The sequence below is a fragment of the Trachinotus anak genome, unplaced genomic scaffold, assembly GCF_046630095.1.
Source record: "Trachinotus anak isolate AG129_WGS33_773 ecotype Australia unplaced genomic scaffold, CSIRO_AGI_Tana_v1 ptg000032l, whole genome shotgun sequence".
Taxonomy (NCBI): Eukaryota; Metazoa; Chordata; class Actinopteri; order Carangiformes; family Carangidae; genus Trachinotus; species Trachinotus anak.
Genome location: NW_027273883.1, coordinates 26,142,378 through 26,157,258, shown reverse-complemented (window position 1 = coordinate 26,157,258; position 14,881 = coordinate 26,142,378). Strand labels below are relative to the sequence as shown.

Sequence of the window (14,881 nt, the reverse complement as noted above, 5' to 3'; positions counted from 1 at the left end):
CAAATCTATGTTAAATCACAGTTACATAAGAGACAGAGACACAGTAAGTTTGGAATGAGCTGCAAATATTTCTGGTGTTTTTACTTCAGCAGGAAGCAGGTGAATAAAACATCATTTTCCTCTTGGTGTGTGACCTGGATCAAGTGAAGGTGTCAGAACAGACGGTGGACAGGTATAACCTTATAGACAATGATGACACCTTTTGGACTGACTTCAAAAACAATAGAAAATAGAGGCTCACAGGGATATGATCTGGTATCTTAACTAGTCACTAAAAATCTTACCCTACTCATTGAAAAGTTGACTCACCAATAAAATGATTTCTCTATGTAACACACTCCCTGTTGTTCCATATCAAATATCTATTTGGAAAGAAATTGTGCTTATAAAGAAGAGCCAGGCTGACAGGCAGGAAGCTTGAGAGAGACAATAATATCAATATTATAGTTACAGTGGAACAAATCTCAAACCACAGATCAGAAAACACGATGAGAAATAAAGTTCAACTTGCATCTGACTTTTTGTTATGATTGTTCCCAGGTAGGTGACTCTCCTTAACAGATAAAAGGTAACTCACAGATCTTGACAGCCATGAATTCACTTACTCACATTTAAATGAAAACCTGAAGTATTAGAGAACTGGATTACATCAGGAGGAATTTGAGAGGAGTCCTTTAAGAGTTGACAATGACTTCTCTATCTCTACTCTGACTGATGTACCTTTAACCCTTTAAACCTTCTAAATCACTAGTTTGGGTATGATTAACTAATAATTGGATGGACAGCAAAGACAAATAAGGAGATGGGGAAGCTCTGGTGTTTTAATTCAAATCTTGGAGATGTATCATTTTTTTTATTAAACTGAGCTATTTCCATTGGTTTATAAGGTTTTAACTGTCCAGTCTTTAATAGTTTAGGGTCTGCCAAAAAATGGATGTGAAAACACCAGGTAAGAGCAGCTGTAGAATAAATGTACCTGAGTAAATATCTGACAGGAGAACAAACAGTGAGGCTGTGTGTTAGCTTTGTAGCCAACATATCAGTTTATTAATTCTTGTTACACAATGGAAGTGTGTGTCCCCACACTGAGGAGCCAGGTCACCATCAGACCTCAGGAACCACAACACACTTCTACTGAGAGCCACAACAACACAGCAATCAGCTCCCAAACAGGAGAAAACAAAAACACTACCAAAACCTAAAAAATGATATACAATCATACAAACCAGAAATATTAGAAAACTATACACAATTCAATGTGCTTGATGTCATTTCTGCATTACAAATATTTTCCATTTCACATAAATATTAGATTCTTTCATGTTCAGTTCTCCACCAGCTGACGTCGCTGTACTCAAAGGGGCATGTAACAAAAGACTGTCCAATCACAGTTGAGGGATGGAGTCAAAAGCAGGAACAAAACCAAAACACAGTGTGTTTCCATCTTAAGACTTCAACCACAACAGGAGAACATGGGAAATCAAAATCAGAGAGTAAAGGTCGAGAGGAGACAAACGTCCTCAGCGTGATGGAAACAGGACAACTGCACAACAGGAAACATAATTTCATATCACACCTTCCTGCAGCCTCTGAAACACTCTGCTACACCTTCTCACAGGCATATATAACATACAAAAGCCTCCAGTCCACTGAGCCACCACATGAGGGAGTGATGCAGGCAGAGAAAATAATTTAACATTAATCATGTAGCCTGAAATCAGAGCACAGATCTCATCTAGACAGACCCCCCCCTCACTGATTCAGTCAGAGCTGAGGGTGGAGGAGAGAGGAGCAGCTCCTCCACAGCTCTGAGAGGACAAACAGATCAAGACCTCCAGTCTCCAGGGGCTCATCTCGTCCTGTAACAGGAGCAGAGAGAACCCAGAGAACCCAGAGAACCCAGAGAACAGAACAGTGTGGCAACAGCAGCACATACAGGAGAACTGTATTTACATCCATTGTTACAGATCAGCCTCTGGATCAATTAATCAAGATTAGATTTTAGTCTAAATGAAAAACAATCAGTCTGATGCTTCACCTGTTCAGCTAGGGTCGGTCTCTCTCTCTCTCTCTCTCTCTCTCTCTGTCTCTCTGTCTCTCTGTCTCTCTCTCAGAGGTAGTTTCACATTCAGAAAGGGATATGGATGCTGATTTGTTTCTAATTGTAACATAAATATGGTGATCTTCATCATCATCATCACAGGAAGTCAAAGGAGCGTCACTCTGAGCACTGAACTCTTCTTTAACATCAATCAGCTTTTCATGGCGTAGACGTCTCATCAGAGGGGAACCAGTCAGCTGAGCCTCGTTCAGGACTCACTCCCACAGTCCAATCAGCTCTCACTGTCCATCTCTGTGTTCACAGACCTCTGTGTCTCTCCAGAGTGTGTGTTGTTGTGAAGGCATATTAGAGGTGGAGGTGCAGGGAGAAGCTGGTGGAGCTGGTCCAGCAGAGACGACGTGAGGTCCCAGGAGAGTTCGCAGGCCAGCAGACCCAGGCCCGGGCTCAGTGACCGAGAAGAAGGGGCTGTGGGGGTGAGGTGGGGTTAAAGCTGGAAACCCTCCATGGGTCCCTCCTGCTGCTGGAAGACAAACTGGCCTTGACTCTGGTCCACCTGTGGAGCCAGGCTGGCGTCCTCCTCCTCGACGCCAAAGTAGTGTTCGATCAGGTCGAAGGCCTTCTGGTAGATCTCCTGGTTCTCGTGGCTCTGCAGGAACTCGATCTTGTCCAGGCCTTTGGGGGGGGGGGGGGTAATAATGAAAAATCAATAATGAATATAACCTGCCAAAATAAATGTGTGTGTTCCATATGTGTAGCATGCTGGTTTGATTGGTGCTCTCTTCTTCTACTGTTTCAGTTTTAAACTCATCTCTTCTTCTACTGTTTCAGTTTTAAACTCATCTCTTCTTCTACTGTTTCAGTTTTAAACTCATCTCTTCATCTCTGTTTTAGTTTTAAAATCATCTCTTCTTCTGTTTTAGTTTTAAACTCATTGCCACAAAGGGAGGGCACATCTTTCCATCTAAATGCTCCTGTCACCATGGCTGAAGGCTCAGCTTGTCCATTGACCCCCACACAAAAAAAGTTAAGTCAGCTGTGTGGAAATACTTTGGATTCCACAACAAAGAAGAGCAAGAGGGACATAAAATGCCAGAATCTGCTGGAGAAAGGTGTCCGCCCCCGGTACAACACCTCCAATTTGAACCCTCATCTCCAAGATCCAGCTCTGTTCATCGAACTACAGGTAGAATGGGCTAATGTTACTGTCAGTTACAGTTACTTAATGTTATACTATCGCTGACATTTGTCCAAATAACAATGTTTTGTTCACCAGTGAATTAATCTAATGTTATCTAGGTGATGTTAACTGCAGCTAAGTAGCTGATTTGTTTGACTTTGTTCTTCTAGTTTGATCTTTCCTCACTGCTGGATTTTCACCACAGATATTCAGGACTTAAGGCAAACATTTTTCAATCCAGTCAGTTAACAATACCACATAATTTTCAATGTTCTGAGCAACAGAATTCATTAGAATGGGCTCAGTGAAAAAAAAAAAAAAACATAACAAAACATACAACCAACAAAACACAGCATCAGGATTTTAACAGCATTTTAAGAGTTTAAAGCATATTATCATAATCAGAGCAATAATATTGTGAATCACAATTATTCTGGCCTGGATAATCGTGACATGACATTTTCATATCATCCCATGCCTCATGTGGATGTGGTCAGTGTTGTGTGTGTCAGTGTTGTACCGTAGGCCTCCTCGATCAGAGCACAGTAGGGGTTGATTCCGGTTCCGTTCTGTTTGGCTTCCTGTTCTCCGAGTCTGAGGATGTTCTCCAGACCGTTCAGAGACACCTGCACGATCTTAGAGTCCATCACCGTCAGCAGGTCACACATGGGTTTGATGGTGTTCAGAGACACCAGGTACCTGCTCAGCAAACACAGGAGCTCCAGTCATGGTCTAGTATTATTAATTTAAATCGTTACCAACATGCAATTTAAAGCCTTGATCAACTGATCACATCTGGATTTGTCTGAAAATCATTCAGTGAAAGTATGGGAGGAAAAAAGATCCGTGTTGATGTTCCTGAGAGAACATCTCAGTGTTCCCCAATGAGAGTGAAGGTAAACAAACCTGATCTGTGCAGGTGTGCCCCCAGAGGTAGCGTTAGTGATGGCCCACGCCGCCTCCTTCCTCGTACGGAACTCTGCCTTCTGGAGGATCTCGATCAGGACCGGGAAGATGTTGGCATCAATAACATTCTGACGAGACACAACATGTTGTCAGCTGCAGAACAGCTGCAGAACAGCTGCAGACAGGAGACACTGAAGCCAGGTGAGATGGCTGTTACCTGGATCTGAGCTCTGTTTCCTGCTGTGATGTTGGACACAGTCCAGCAAGCCTCCTTCTTGATGGACTCCTTGGGGCTGCTGAGGAGGTGAAGTAAACATGGCAGAGCCGAGCAGTTCAAGATTACCTGAGGTGACAGACAGACACCGGAGGGCCTCGTTAATACGTTATCTAACGCTCTGTCCTTGACTGAGAGGAGGAGAAGAGGGAGTCAGTGTCTCTACCTGAGTCTGGATGTCATCTCCTGTCACTATGTTGCCCACCGCACGTAAAGCAGGAGAGACCACCTTATAGTCACTGTGCCTGCAGGAACACACACAGTGTCAGTGCTGAGGTCAGAGTTGGTTCTTCTTCACACTGACAAACTGAAATTATTTCTGTCATCAACATCTGCATGAATCCAGTGACTCTGCTCAGGTGATTCTAATGACAACAACAAAACAAATCATCTGACACCCACTACAAGACCATCGCACTGTGGCCACAACAACACTGTTTCTGATCAGATCACACTAAAGGAACGTTCCAGTACGGTTCCACCTGTACATTTCCTGTTAATGTGCCCACTGTGCCCAATGTACTCACCTGTAGAGATTCCTGGAAACAAGGACTGGTGTAAAACAGAGTGTGTGAGGGCAGCAGCCTCAGCCTCCTACAGTTGTCACAGGTAAACCTGTCTACATTGGTCAGGTCAAACATTTTGTCAAACAGTCTGCACTACAGTTAACACAGGAGGTCTCTCCTGGAGGAGGTCAACACCTGGAGGTCAACAGCCAGAGGTCAACAGCCGGCTGACATCCACCTTAGTCCGTCAATGACCTGCTCAACCTGCACAGAAGGTTCTTTACCTGTGCGAGGCTGCGTATTGTGAGGAGACTCACACTGATGAATTCAGCGGTGCATCACCCTCTGGACTGTTAAGAGGAAGTGATGTCACTCTGATTGTGGACTGTGTTTATTACTCAGGTGAGAAGCCGAGTCACAGGGAGGAGGAGAAGGTGGAGGAGGAGAGAGGACCATCAGGACACTGAGACTTTACAGCAGAGTGACACCTGCTGATGTCAGACTGTATGTTAATGACAGGCCTGGACAGGGTCTAATAGACTGCAAACAATGGTCTCAACAGCTGAGAGGTAAAGACAACAGACAGACAGATGTGGATCCTGATGTGGATCGTGTGCTGATAGGTTGAAATGAGCTGCTGCCCTGACAAACACTGTTTCATGTGAGTCCTTGTTTCCCTGAAGCTCCATGACAGGGGTTGGACCTCACACCGTGTCCTCAGGGGCACCTGGTCAGGTATAGTCCTGTACATGGACTTGGCCTGTTCTCGAAGGAATGTCTCTGTAATGTGGGTCTGTCAGGTTCTTACATGAGCAGCTCCACCAGCCTGCGGCAGACGCCCGAGTCAATGACCGTCTGGATCTTTTCATTGGGGCCGTCAGACAGGTAGGACAGGGCCCAGCAAGCGTCGGCCAACACATCTGGATCGCTGCTGAACAGAAGCCTGGACAGCACGCTGAGGCAAGGCGACACCTGACACACACCAGAGACAGGGGGACGGTTTAACACCAGAGCTGGATCAACAACACAAACCAGGATTCCAGTTCCTGACAGGTGGACTCACCTTGGCAAAATCCGGAGGCGGGTTCTTCCCTCGGCACAGGTTGGACAGAGCCCACACTGCGTTGCGGGTTGTTGTGAGACGGTTGGATTTAGCGAGCAGCCTGGACACAACACAACACACAGGATGCAGCTGTTGTAATGTTTGTAACATGATGTTTGACACATGCAGAGACAGAGGAGGAGACTCACTGCTGCAGAGACGGCAGGATGCCACAGTTCAGTACGTAGTCTCTGCACTCTGCATTATCTCCTGCTATGTTCCCCAGAGCCCACACCGCCTGGAACACAACACACACACAACAACACACAGTTAGTCAGCACAGTCCAACAGACTCACAATGCCACAGTGTGTCACCGCCTCAGTGTGGATGTCATCAGTCAGCTGTTGGTTAGAAGATCATGTGATTCACTGCCTCTCAGAAATGCTGACCTGAAGACAACTAAACCTACACACTGCAGATACACAATCACACAATCATACAATTCTGCAGCTGCTCTTCACCTCAGAAGTTTCCTTATTCGGACACTGACTTTTTTATAATTCTATGTTTTGGTATCAGTGCGACTCTTCATTACATCACTTCTTCATTCTGTATCCAATGTCTCAGGTTCTGTTTCCGTCCCCCCAGGACGAATCAGGAAGTGATATTGAACACAGCTCCAGATCGTCAGAGGAGAAGAAATTCAACAGCTTGTTTTCAATACCACAAACACAGTCACTATTAAAGCAGGATGTGTGATTCAGTTCAGAGCTAATACATTCATCTCTGTGTTTCACAAATCAGCAAGTTCAACAACTAATCAATAAATTATAATTCATCTTCATCACACTGATCATGATTTAGAACATGGTTTGACATGAAAACAAATCCACTTCCTTATTAATCATTGTGTTGCCAAGGAAACAAAGATGTAGCTCACATTAGTCCTGTGTCATGTCTTAGCCTCTCACCTGCTCCTGGACGTCCTCGTACTCAGAGTTCAGCAGCTCAATGAAAATTGGAACAGCTCCTGTTTCAATCACCACCTTAGTGTGGAGGAAGGTACCAGAGGCAATGTTGGTGAGAGCCCAGGCTGCCTCGAACTGGTGGGAACACACACAACACACACATCACGTCAGTCAGTCCACAATCATTTACTTCATGATTAGACACAAACACAGATCATAAGAACCTGTGTCCTGCTGCAGTGACAGATTAAACAGTCATCACTCTGAACATTAGAGATGTTCCACGTCTCTGAGAAACAGAAACTCTGGACACATCTCACATCACTTGATGAACACGACATGTGTGTTCAGTGACACATTTATTAGAAAACCTCAATGTTTCCACTGTCACATCAAACACTGAACACGTCTGATACGTCTTGTTAATCACACAGGCTGTGTGTGATGTTGTGCAGCTCTCACCTGCAGTGTGCAGTTTTCACTCCTCTTCAGAAACTCCACAAAACGATTCACAACACCAGGAGTGGAGATGACCTCGTCTATGGGCGGGTTGGGCTCTGTGCACAGGACCACATCAGACGACGTGAGAACACATCAGAACTCTTCTCTTCCTGAACAGAAGCTGACAGACATTTAAAACAAGACAGTGGTTCTGATCGACTAATGTGCATGAAGCCAGTTCATCTTTGTGTGCACGTGTGTTCACACTGCCTGTGTGTCTGCAGCTCTGTCTCTCTACACACAGTTTACAGGCTTCTCTAATGTTGGTTTCTCTTCATTATAAATGAATCTGATTTATTTTGTCTCTAAACTCATCTGTCTCCACCTGCAGCTGCTGAAACAGTTAAAATACATTTATATTCTTCATGTCTGTGTCAGATTCAGATTCAGTCTGGACACTGAGACTATAGTGGAAGTTTGATGTGATATTGCTGGTGTGATGTCAAATGACATCAGCAGTCTGTGTTTGCTGGGAGCTGCTGGTACCATGTGTGAAAAATAGACGAGACGCTGAATCTCTAGATCATGTGACACAGCAGAGTGTCTGTTCTAACCCATTAACACATGCTCCAAAATGAAGACCAAAGCATTCTGCAGCCGCCATACTTACGCCATGCGCACAGTGTGTTCCGGCTTTAAATTTAAGCAGCTGCACTTTTAAAGGTCATTTGTCAACCAGTCTGTTCACATGTATGAGACACTTGAATGAAGCTCTGACAGAATATTATTTGAACTTCAGATCAAATCATTTATAGAAATATTACAATTCCCAGGATGCAATACAAACCTTTGGAGAGTAATTTCCTGAATTTCTGTGTAGCGATGAGTTGCTGGTCTGGGTCTTCAGAGAAGATCATCTGAATCATATCTGGAGTTATCACTCCATCCTGACAAAGATCAACATAAGATCAATATTCAAATTTCTTCTCGTGCTCAGATCAGTTTGTAGCAAAGTATAGTTACAGAAACACGTGACCTCACACAGGTAACAGGCAGGTACAGGTGCCTCAGCCTTAGAAACCAGGCCAGATAAACACAGGAAACTACTTACACCTGCGACCGGTACTGTGGAGCTGATGTCTGGATCCTGGATTGGACACTCCAGCATGGATTCATCACTAGAAGGTACACACACATTTCTCCTCTTGAACAGCTGTGGGCAGAGTCAAGGTCACATGATTAACCTGCTGTTAATTGGCTAGATGAACTGATGGTGACACACACACACACACACAGTTCACAGAGGTTTAACTGTAACTGAGACAGCAATAACCTGTCCGATATACTGTTTAATAATCATTATTACTATAATAACACACACGTTTACTCTCTAAAGTTTTCTGGACCCAAATGACCCAAACCTGAAATTTCCCACTGTTGATGTTTTGAGAGAACCTGTGAAAGGTGCTCAACTGCTTCATACTGTATGAACAGTTTCTTCAGTCCATTAAATCCCTGCAACACCTGAAGGCAGCCGGACCTTTATAAATCTTCAGCCTCTGATTGGGCGAGAGACTGCACAGCGCAGTGACATCAGGCAGGGTCGTCCGCTGTGTTTACCTTGATTTAATTATACCTAGGCAGCTCAATCACACTGTGTTTTATTCATGATCAGTTCTTGAAATTCAACAACATAAACTCTGCTGTGTCACATTTTAAGATATGATGCAAACATTAATGATGTGAGATGCAGCAGAATTCTAATTGAAACTCTGTTGATTGATGCAGTCACATAAACTATTTCATTATGATTTGTCTCCATCTTTAATGTTCTGGTTCAGTGTTAATAGATAATAACTGTTAAAATGAACCATATTATTTTCACACTGTGTCTCTGCTGACTTTGCCTCTTTTTCTGTTTAGTACTTTGTGGAACCTGTTCTAGAAAGGTTCTATATAACTAGAACTTACTTAAGGCCTTAAACCAAGAAAAGTTTCTGTTCTTAAATATGTTTTATTGTTTTATGTTTTGTTATTATGGTCAGTGAGTCCAGTCCCGGAGCAATTGCACACATGACAGGCACACAGAGAGAGAGAGGGGCTCAGTAAAGAGACTTATAATCACACTAACACAACTGATTAAAAAACCCACAATAACAAACTCTGCAGAACAAACAAAAAGGTGAAGTGCACTGTGGTGTCAGATGCTAAAAACATAGCCGAGTGAGCCGTAGGCTACAAGTCACGTGGATGATGACTGTGGTGCATATCATGACTCATCAGTGTCTGGTTTATGCAACGATGCTGTCAGGCTAACCAGCTAGCATCAGGGCTAACTGTTAGCTGCTAAGCACTAGCTCAGTGTAAAGGATAAAATAAACGTTGAGTCAGGAACCAGTGTGGTTATTAATGAAACCTCCTACTCCTAATGAGAGTTTACTTATTCATCACCACACCCTCTGATCTCAACTCCACCTCAGCCAGCCCATCTGCACTTTGACCTGATGTATTAACAAGAACCTAAATAGCAGGTTCACTGGGAGTCTGTGCTCCCAGGACCTTCCACTCTGTAGTGTATGCATGGAGACGGAGGTGAGAGAGAGTTTACCTGCTCCTCTCTTTTCTGTTTGCGTAGCTGGATTCCTTCCTCTTCTCTTCTTCGACGCATCTCCTGAGGATTCAGCGCTTTGTTCTTATAGCTCTTCATCCTGTAGCTGTCTTTCCCTGGACTCGCCATTGTGTCTGAGGAGTCAGGGTGAAGGAGAGGCAGTCATGATTAAGGTGCACTCACTCATTAATACATGTGGAGGATCTATGACCCTGTGACAGCAGTTTGTTCTAAACGGCAAAAAGTTCATTAATTTAACCTGGATTTAAACAGACAGTAAATAGAAAAAACTCTGTTTACTGCTACAGTTATAAATAATATTACAGAGAATTATAAAGAGAAAAGAAAAGAGACTCCACAGGGAGATATTGGACAATTATAGTTGGCTTTGGTTATTATTAGTTAAGTATTATTACATTTATTCGTCAGGAACCAGGTAAAAAAATATTCATCTGAAACAAAATAAGAGGCAGTTTGTTCCAGATTTACTAACTAGCTACTTTCCATCTCCACAAAATACAACAAAAACTTAATGACAACAACTTATTAATAGTGAATATGAACAAAACCATATCATTGAGCACGGAGAGGACTGGGCCCAATACAGTTCCTTGTGGCCCCCCCATTAATGACAGGCAGGTATAGAGACCAAACAGCTCTGAAACCACTTACAGCTACTGTGGAGAATAAAGACATGAAGAATGAGAATCTGGCTTTTGATAAATTATGAACATGGAGATGTAATGTTTATATACAATACTGTCTGTACCAACAATTATATCGTTTAGAGCCAAGCTGAGACGGTGCAATGTCTGAATCTACACCCAGACTGATGTGGATTTCACTTCTTAGATAATTTAACATTAATCAAGTGGCTGTGGTCTCATTACACAGGGACCGAGGACTCTGAGTATATGTCCCTCAGGACTGCGGGTGGTGCAGATGCAGACCCCACACGTTCAGGTGTGCTGACGCTGAAGGTGGTTCGTCCTCTCACCTGAGGAGAGATCAGGGTCGTTCACGGTGACAGCCACACCTCTGCTAGGCCGTGTTACACCAGCACAGGAAAGGAGGTCAAGCCCAACTCCCTCCCATAACCAGCTAGCTGCACATGCTAACAGTGACGGCTGACCTGGACCCGGCCCGCTCCCGACCTAAAGGCACCCAGCGGAGCCCGGACACCCAGCAGCACTGTGTCCAGTGAACTCTACTACACCTCTCCAGGCAGCACAACAACACGGCTGTGGGCTGTTCCATGGCCAGTCCCTGAACTAGCTTCACGGCTAACTCCTCAGCTAACGCCGCGCTGTGTCACATATCTCGGATGTAATTAGCTGCACTGACAGCTTCCACTGCACAGCGCGGTCACACCGACTCTCTTCCCCACTGAAGAGCTAACGTACCTGGGACAGTGTGTGGCTGTTTAATCGCTGTTATCTCTGTTGCTCTCCCTCCGTTTCCAGGTGCAAAATGGCGTCCTGCTAAAACTCTCCCAGCAAGCCCCTCGCATCAACAACACTCTGCGTCACTTCCGCCAGCTGTGTGAGGTCAGCTCGGGGTAGACCGGACAGCGTGGATCTCAACCAGGATTGAAAACTAGAAATTAATGACAATGCAAATTTAAAAATGCTAATGCAGGGTGTAATAAATCAGTCTAGAATAGATTTTTGGTTCATCTCGAACAATCTTACAGCGCAAATTCTTTCTACCCCAGTAACTGATCATATAAAGCCACTCAAATTCACAGGCCTTTACTGAAGAACTTAGAATGACAGAGCTAAGATCCTGTGGGACTCCCAGATCCAGACTGACAAACTGGTGATGGCTAACCAACCAGACATCGTGTTGGTCGACAAACTACAGAAGAAGCCAGTGGTGATAGATGTAGTGATCCAAAGGGACAGCAACACCAAGAAGAAGGAACACGAGAAGCTCCAGAAATACCAAGGGCTGACAGAGGAGCTAGAAAAGATGTGGAGAGTAGAGGCAACAGTGGTACCAGTGGTAAAAGGAGCACCGGGGGCTGTGACCCTCAAACTGGGAGAATGGCTCCAGCAGATTCCAGCTACAACGTCTGAGGTCTCTGTCCAGAAGAGCACAGTGAGAGCTATATATATATATATATATATATGTACAGTCAAGCCCGAAATTATTCATACCCCTGGCAAATTTTGACTTAAAGTTACTTTTATTCAACCAGAATATAGTAATAATCAATAGAATATATTCTATTGATTATTGAGAAGGGTATAAATAATTTTGGACATGCCACTTTTTGTTCAAATGTAAATAAAAGCTGAGAAATAATTTTTTCCACAATGATGCCTCTTGTACATTGTATTATTATCTTCTGGGAGATGCCTGTGTCATTTCCAATCAAGAAGAAACTTGCTGGTTGAATAAAAATAACTTTAAGTATATGAGCACACACATATAATCTAAGTAAAATAATAAAAAAAAAAAAAAAACATGAACAGTAAACGTCTTTTGTATGTGTGTGTCAATAAAAACAATTAACAGCAATATATTGATGGAAAATGATGAGTATGAGAAGTGAATTAAAGAAAGTGTGAGGAGACTGACACAGCTATCGTGTGTTGTCATGTGCTGCTGTTTTCTCAGGTTGTGTATCTCACTGCTTCTATGGTGCTGACACAGTTTCCTCCAAGTACATGTTGTAATTTAGTCACAGAGTGAATTTCCATTTATTTTTGTAAAGAACTTTGTTCTGATGCATTCATATGTTCTACAACATAGTAATCTCACTGGTGGTAAAAAGAAGTCTGATTGTATTGAAGTCTATGTGAAAAAGTCTCTACTTCTCACTTGATTTATTAACTCAGTAAACGTTTTCCTGATGAGTTGATGGTCTCAGTCTCTAGTTCCAAGTCTTCTTCAATACAACATGATGTTCAGTTTTTAAATTATGCTCCATTTAGAGGAAAATAGACCATAAAGCAGGGGATGCATTAGGGTGGGGCTACTGTGTACAGGACAGAATACAGAGCATCTCATATCCACCCATCTCTTAAAAACAAAGGTGTGATAACATGATTACATTGTTCTAACTCATCACCTGAAGGCATGAAAATCTCCAAAGGAGGCCAGAGTGAAGGTGACAGCCACACCCCTCCTCCAGGCTGTGAATGACAGCGAGCTGATTGTTTGACACCTGAACGGGTACAGATGTTGTAATAACACTTCATGTGATTCAAGCCAAGAACAGAGAGTACAGGAAGCAGTTCACTGTCTGGATTGTGTGTTTCGATCCAACACCTACAGGAGAAGCATTACTAACTATTCTCAGAAACTGTGGTCAGGTCTGTCCATCAGGAGAATCAGACCCACAGACTCTGGTCCAGTGCTGGTCCAAACACAGGACAACATGCAGCCTCACTGGATCTTTATTATCCAGACATATGGGCCTGTTTATGTCAGCATTCACAGTAAATTACTGACATACTGTATGATCTGACAGATACACTTGCTTCATAAATAAAGGTGACACCTCAGTGGTACTCCATGTGTCAGTTCATGGACTGATGGATGCTGTTTGCTCAGTGATGGATACAGGCTGGTTTCTTCTGCCAGACCGTTCAGAGTCTGCATGCCTCCATACAGTTAGTTAAAACAACAGCAACTGTTCTGGTCTGAAGTCAGTGTATTTAATGACCCTGACACAGACCTAGAGCTCCCCCTAGAGGCTACATAACTGAAGTGACATCACATTGTTAATCCCCCCTTTCTGTTAACATCTAAATAGAATAATAACAGTAAACGTCATGAATGTGCATATTGTGCATAACATGATATAAGTGCATTACTCTGTATACTTTATACTCTGTATATACACTCATTGGCCACTTTATTAGGCAAATATCTAATCACCCAGAATGTAGACATGGTCAAGACGACCTGCTGAAGTTCAAACCGAGCATCAGGATGGGGAACAAAGGTGATTAAAGTGACTTTGAACGTGGCATGGTTGTTGGTGTCAGACGGGCTGGTCTGAGTATTTCACAAAATGCTGATCTACTGGGATTTTCTCTCACAACCGTCTCTAGGCTTTACAGAGAATGGTCCAAAAACAAAAGAATATAGAGTGAGTGTGAGTTCTCTGGGAGAAAATGCCTTGTTGATGCCAGAGGTCAGAGGAGAATGGCCAGACTGCTTTGAGCTGATAGGAAGGAACCACTCGTTACAACCAAGGTTTGCAGAAGAGCATTTTTGAACGCACAACACATCGAACCTTGAAGCAGATGTGCTACAGCAGTAGAAGACCACACCGGGGGCCACTCCTGTCAGCTAAGAACAGGATAAACAAAACTGGACAATAGAAGACTGGAAAAACGTTGCCTGGTCTGATGAGTCTCGATTTCTGTTGCAACATTCGGATTCTAGGGTCATTGGTCAACAACATGAAAGCATGGATCCATCCTGCCTTGTACCAAGGCTTCAGGCAGGTGGTGGTGGTGTAATGGAGTGGGGGATATTTTGGTACCAACTAAGCATCATTTACACTCCACAGCCTACCTGAGTATTGTTGCTGACCATGCCCATCCCTTTATGACCACAGTGTACCATCTTCTGATGCTGCTTCCAGCAAGATAACGCACCATGTCACAAAGCTCAAATAATCTCAAACTGGTTTCTTAAATATGACAATGAGTTCACTGTACTCAAATGGCCTCCACAGTCAGCAGATCTCAATCCAATAGAGCACCTTTAAGATGTGGTGGAATGGGAGTTTCGAATCATGGATGTGCAGCCGACAAATCTGAAGCAACTGTGTGATGCTATCATGTCAATATGGACCAAAATCCATGAGGAATGTTTCCGGCACCTTGAGGAATCTATGCCACGAAGAATTAAGGCAGTTCTGAAGGCAAAAAGGGA

General features: G+C 43.5%; 1 protein-coding gene across 2 annotated transcripts; it reads right to left on the bottom strand.

Annotated features, from left to right (window-relative positions):
• Positions 1–1,007: 1,007 nt before the first annotated feature.
• Positions 1,008–11,539, bottom strand: kpna5 (karyopherin alpha 5 (importin alpha 6)). Of its 2 annotated transcripts, none has more exons than XM_071468887.1 (14): positions 11,389–11,539; positions 9,986–10,119; positions 8,489–8,590; positions 8,225–8,324; positions 7,399–7,493; positions 6,940–7,071; positions 6,177–6,265; positions 5,989–6,088; positions 5,734–5,897; positions 4,586–4,664; positions 4,363–4,488; positions 4,146–4,273; positions 3,760–3,938; positions 1,008–2,734 (listed from the first exon to the last, which is right to left on the bottom strand). In XM_071468887.1, exons 2-14 carry the CDS (start codon positions 10,112–10,114, stop codon positions 2,547–2,549), a joined length of 1,611 nt encoding a protein of 536 aa, XP_071324988.1. In that variant the 5' UTR covers positions 10,115–10,119; positions 11,389–11,539; the 3' UTR covers positions 1,008–2,546. The 2 variants fall into 2 exon arrangements, with proteins under 2 accessions (XP_071324988.1, XP_071324989.1); XM_071468888.1 differs by having other exon boundaries at positions 4,363–4,493; positions 4,591–4,664.
• Between the last annotated feature and the right edge of the window lie 3,342 nt (positions 11,540–14,881).

What these genes read in the sequence shown, in the direction of transcription:
- kpna5 (XM_071468887.1), bottom strand. Translation starts at nt 10,114, where the DNA reads ATGGCGAGTCCAGGGAAAGACAGCTACAGGATGAAGAGCTATAAGAAC. An exon ending in GGCACACCTGCACAGATCAG is followed by an intron (nt 3,939 to 4,145) that starts GTTTGTTTACCT and finishes TTTGCTGAGCAG; the next exon opens with GTACCTGGTGTCTCTGAACA. An exon ending in TCTGATCGAGGAGGCCTACG is followed by an intron (nt 2,735 to 3,759) that starts GTACAACACTGA and finishes CCCCCCCCAAAG; the next exon opens with GCCTGGACAAGATCGAGTTC.